Source organism: Homarus americanus, unplaced genomic scaffold, assembly GCF_018991925.1.
Source record: "Homarus americanus isolate GMGI-L3 unplaced genomic scaffold, GMGI_Hamer_2.0 scaffold54305, whole genome shotgun sequence".
NCBI lineage: Eukaryota > Metazoa > Arthropoda > Malacostraca > Decapoda > Nephropidae > Homarus > Homarus americanus.
The window spans coordinates 297-5927 of record NW_024742296.1 but is presented as its reverse complement, the minus strand read 5'-3'; the positions used below and the strand labels follow the sequence as shown (position 1 = coordinate 5927).

The following is a 5631-nucleotide window of genomic DNA, read 5'->3' as shown; positions in this document are numbered from 1 at the left end:
TTTAAAGGAATAGGTTAGTTACTCCTGCATATATTTATAATAGAGGAAGACACATTTTCTTTAATACCAAGTTATGTAGATCAAAGAAAACGGAAATACTTGTATTCCTTCACACGGAAACTGATAGAAATAAAGAATGAAAGAAAGCGAGAGAAAGAGAGATATTGAGATAGATATATAAATAGAGAGCGAGAAGACAGAGAAAGACAGAAAGATAGATAGATAGTTAGAGAGAGAGATAAAGAATCCAAGAGAAACAATAATAGAACTCTTGTGCTCACCAGGGACCTTCTGTGTGTTAGACCCACTACACCATGAGCACTTGGTACCCTTAAGTGATGACGTCATAAATCAGCAACTTTCTCTTGTCACTTTCACCAACAACAATAATAATAATAATAATAATAACAATAATAATAATAACAACTCACCTACAGGTATTTCTTGTAGTAAATCATTCAGGCTAAACAATGACAATTATTACAAATGAGATTGCCAACTCGACTGTGATATTGGCTAATGATAAACTTGTACCTGTGCATGTAGTACCTGGGCTTGTACCTGTGCATGTAGTACCTGGGCTTGTACCTGTGCATGTAGTACCTGGGCTTGTACCTGTGCATGTAGTACCTGGGCTTGTACCTGTGCATGTAGTACCTGGGCTTGTACCTGTGCATGTAGTACCTGGGCTTGTACCTGTGCATGTAGCACCTGGGCTTGTACCTGTAATATAGAAGTAGAATTTATTGTAGGTGTAGGCTGTAGTTAAGGTGGAGTCATTAGTTGTGGTAATTAAACTTGTGGAGTAATTAAGAAAGAGAGAGACACAAACAAACGCTTACCATATAGATCCGGTTGGTAACAGCCTCGCCATAAGACAGTCGAATTGCTTGTTACGATCAAACTATGTAACGACCCTTGACCCAGGAGTAATTGGTGTTGAGGATTGATAAACAGCTGGGCTCTTGTCGTGTTGTGGTGGTTCTGTGGTGAGAGAGAGAGAGGTACACATACTGTACATACATACATACATACATACATACATACATACATACATCCACATATAAATTAAACACCAAAGAATTTTATATCAATCATAACTTATTTACAACAAACTCACCTGTGATCTGATTGTAGCCATGTGAAAGACCTGATTACCTGAGATCTTATAAATTAACTTCTGAGTGGTGAGGAAATGTTCTGAGTGATTCTTATAATACCATATATGTAGATTAGTTACTGCCTCACTTTCCTGCCCTCGAAAGTACAGGTAAGTAGGTACTGGCGCTTCAAATTGGTGTCCTGACCAGGTATCATCCACTCCTGTTGTCACCCACTTGGAGCAGTCTGTTGGAAGTGTTTTAATTGGTGAGAAATTGAGTTAGGTTTGGTTAGGTTAGGTTTGGTTAGGTTTGGTTTGGTTTGGTTAGGTTTGGTTAGGTTAGGTTTGGTTAGGTTTGGTTAGGTTTGGTTAGGTTAGTTTTGGTTAGGTTAGGTTAGGTTTGGTTAGGTTTGGTTTGGTTTGGTTTGGTTAGGTTAGGTTAGGTTAGGTTAGGTTTGGTTTGGTTTGGTTTGGTTTGGTTAGGTTTGGTTTGGTTAGGTTAGGTTAGGTTAGGTTTCTGTGGGTTGGTAGATGGGTGTTTGTGTGCGTATATGTATGTATGTATGTCTATGTATGTACGTATGTATGTATGTATGTATATCAACAAATACTTACTATGCTCAGCAGATGCGGTGTATGAAACACTTAATAAACAGAGTATTTTCACCACTACAACCACCTCCATCCTACAACCACAACTACCACCACTACTACTACCACAATCCGACCTCTTTACTGCCTCTGTCACAACTACTGTATGATGGTAAAACACACACACACACACACATACACACACACACACACACGTCTTGCTTCATAGGTTTTCCCAGTTGCTGCCTCTCTCTCTCTCTCTCTCTCTCTCTCTCTCTCTGTATATTTCCAAGGTTGGTTTAGGTTAGGTTAGGATTACGTTAGGTTAGGTTAGAATAGTATTAGTAATTATACCATTTTCTAAGAATTATAGACCTTGGAGACCTAATTTAAGTGCTCATGGTGTAGTGGGTCTAACACACAGAAGGTCCCAGGTTCGAGCCCTGGTGAGCGCACGAGTTTTATCATTGTTTCTTTCTGTCATTCTATCAGCTGCCTCACTCATGGAAGACTGCCACCACCATCCCAGTCCCTAAACCAGGCAGACAAGATGAATATCGTCCAATATCCCTCATCTCCTGCTTCTCAAAGATGATGGAGCGCATCATACTCCACCGCCTCCACTGGAAAATTGAAGCCCACCTGCACCCTGACCTCTATGGTTTTCGCCCCGGAAAGAGCACTGCTCACTGCATCGCTCACTACATGGCAAACACCTCCGCCAAAACCTCCCTCTTCGTCGACTTCAAGGGTGCTTTTGATAAAGCCAACAGTGAAGTGATCCTTGAGGGCCTCGTTCACATGGATGTGAAGGGCAAACTCCTCACGTGGATTGCTGACTACCTCTCCCATCGACAGGCCCGTGTCCGTCTTCAGGGCCACTACTCTATGATCAGGGACCTTGATCTTGGCACGCCTCAGGGAGGTGTACTCAGCCCTTACACTCTTCAATGTTCTCATGAACGCCATCTGCCGTCTCAACGTCATCTTTGCTGAGCGAGCCCTAGACGGTCACATCATAAGCTACGCTGATGATATCCTCCTCCAAATTACTACAGTGCAACATGAACAACCTATACTCTCCACGTTCGCCCGGACCTGTCAAACACTCGGGCTAGTCATCTCACACACTAAAACCAAGTTCATCTCACGCTTCCGGCGTCAGACACCACTGATTCTGCAAGGACAAGACATCGATCAAGTACGCACCTACAGGTACCTTGGTCTACCTGTGCGAGCCACTACCAGAGCCACGACCTCCGCTGTCGCCGCCCACGTCATCTCCCAGTGCCGCCAACGAACGAGGCCCCTCCAGTCCCTCACTCACGGCCTCAAAGGAGCCTCTGTCAGGGTCCTACGTCTCATGTACATTGCCATCGTCAGAGCTGTCATAGATTATGCCTCTCCTGTCCTTGTAGTTGCCTCCCAGCGCGAGAAACAAAGCAAAGAAAAAATCCAAAACAGAGCGATGAGACTCATCCTCGGCTGCCCTATGACCACCAGAATAGAAGTCATGCAGCGGGAACTAATCCTGCTTCCCGTCTGCGATCGAATTACTGCTCTCAATGCCATCCTTGGTGTTAAACTTCTTCGCAGTGAGCAACCGACTCCCCTGTCGCGCTCACTGAACTCACATCTTAACACCCTCCTGCGCCGGCCTGCCCCCATTACCTCTCCCTCCCTCTCAACTCTGGCCCGTCCACACTGCTGCTGACATCCTGTGTTATCACCTCTACACCCCCTCGACCTCTCTCCCTCCCGAGTACACTCATCCGCCTCTACCGCCGTGGACCTCCCCGTGTGTTGATGTTGTCGTCCACACCTTCCCTGGTCGTAAATCCACCCAACTGAGGTATATGCTCAAACTTAACTGCCTTGAGCAGATTAATGATGTCGCCTCCTCTCTAAAGACCTCCCTCCCTCCTATCCTCGTCTACTGTGATGGGTCTGTTACCACGCTGGGCAGCGCTGGGGCAGCTGTGTGGATTCCTGAGCGCCAGGCCTGCAGGAAAATCAGGGTCCACGACTGGGCCTCCTCCACTGATGCTGAAAGCATAGCCATCCTCGCGGGCATTCATGAGGGGGCGACCTAATGCTCGCACTGAACGCCGGAACCTCCTTATAATCAGTGACAGCACTTCTGCCCTGGCGAGGCTCAAATTACCCTCCCCCTCCTCCCCTGCCGCCCAACACACCCTTGCCGGGCTAGAACAAACTGATGACATCCGTGTCAAGTTTCTTTGGATCCCGTCACATATAGGAATAACTGCCTGTGACACTGTTGATCGGCTTGCCAAAGAAGCTACACAAGAAGAAGATACTGAAGCCACTCTCGCCCTCTCCCTGAATCATCTCAAATCTCGCATACACGCCACACAACGAGAAGCATTCGACGAAAATTGGACACACCTGAAACAACGGGGTAGCGTCACACTATGCCACTATGACGCTGTAACCGGTGACGACAACCGCCACTACAAAGAATATCAATCCCTGAGTCGATCTCAACAGCTTATATACATGAGACTGGGCCTAGGGTACAGGTACCTATGGGAGTACATTGGCAACCCTGAGCCTCACCGCACTGTTTGTGGCCAACCCGACTCTCACACCCTCTCTCACTACATCCTCACTTGCCCTATGACCTCCTCCTACAGGTCCCCAGCCGTTACCAACACCTCTTCCCTCCCTGACCAGATATCCCTCCTCCTAGTCACAGGCCTGGCACTGGGGACCTGCCACTCTTTGCCATAAACAGATGAAATGTACCGGCAACTTTCCCCCCACACACTCATCATTCTCTCACTTTATGTAACTTGACAAAACCTCTTTCTCTCATTTTGTCTCTATTCTTCTCTTTTTCTCATTCTTTCTCTCACTTTCTCGATGTAAGTAACTACGACAAATAAACACACTTAAAATATAATCTATCTTTCAGTGTAACAATGAGTCAGGTAATTAGCGTATATTAGTTCAGGCAATTATTCGTCTATTATCTTATCTATGATTTTATAATTAATTATTTTAGTGATTGTAATTATATTTTATTATTTTTAGATGGATTTTTATGTAATATTTTAATATTTTTTTGTGATATAATGGAGTGTTTATGTCATGTTGGCAGCCATGTTTGTTTACTAAATCGGAACAGTTGGTAATGCTGTTTTGATAATGGTGTGTCCGAAGCTGAAGAATCTTGGAGTACTGGCATGGTTTTTTTGTCGTATTTTTGTCTTTATTTACTATCAATTATTATCAACACCGCTTAATTAATCTATTTAAATTAAGTTAGTGGTATTATCATAAACAAAACTACATGAATTAGTCATTTTCCAATCATAAATAAGGTGATTTTGTCCATTTAAATATAAGATCAGCTGTTTCGTTTCGTGGTTTTGTTGTGAGATATTCAAAATTTTTATTCATTCCTAAAAATATATATATTAGTGTCGGAAATATTCAATAATATCTAAATTAAAATACAAGTAGTGGGATAAAGAGGTCAATTATGTGATATTATTTGTATTTTATCATTTATTGTAAGTTTTTAGAGGATATTTTATTGTTTATTTTATTTTTGTCTGTATTCTATTTTCAGTATTGTTACTCTAAGCGACCTTAAAAGAGGTGCCGTCACATTTAATTTTTATTATTAATTTATTATTTAATATTTCACAAGTTTCTTTACATATTTCTAGTTCAAAAATAAACTATAATGATCAATTTATCAATATGAATATTAAAAAATAATTAAACTTGGTATTTATGAAGTTGTACGAAATTTAGATGAAGTTAGAATAAAAATATTTTACCCCCGCAGACAAATATTAAATGCTTCTGGAATGCGAAAATAAATTAAATCAACTAAACAATAAATAATACTACAATTAACGTTATATATACATTTAGGTATAATTCTCTTACTTATTCCTATATTA

General features: G+C 42.2%; 1 protein-coding gene across 1 annotated transcript; it reads right to left on the bottom strand.

Annotated features, from left to right (window-relative positions):
* Positions 1-684: 684 nt before the first annotated feature.
* LOC121876725 lies at positions 685-1926 on the bottom strand (the record flags this gene model as incomplete). Its single annotated transcript, XM_042382081.1, is given in 4 exon segments — positions 685-723; positions 843-984; positions 1121-1347; positions 1718-1926. Coding segments are annotated over 4 exon segments (478 nt in total), but the record flags the coding sequence as incomplete, so codon positions are not given.
* Between the last annotated feature and the right edge of the window lie 3705 nt (positions 1927-5631).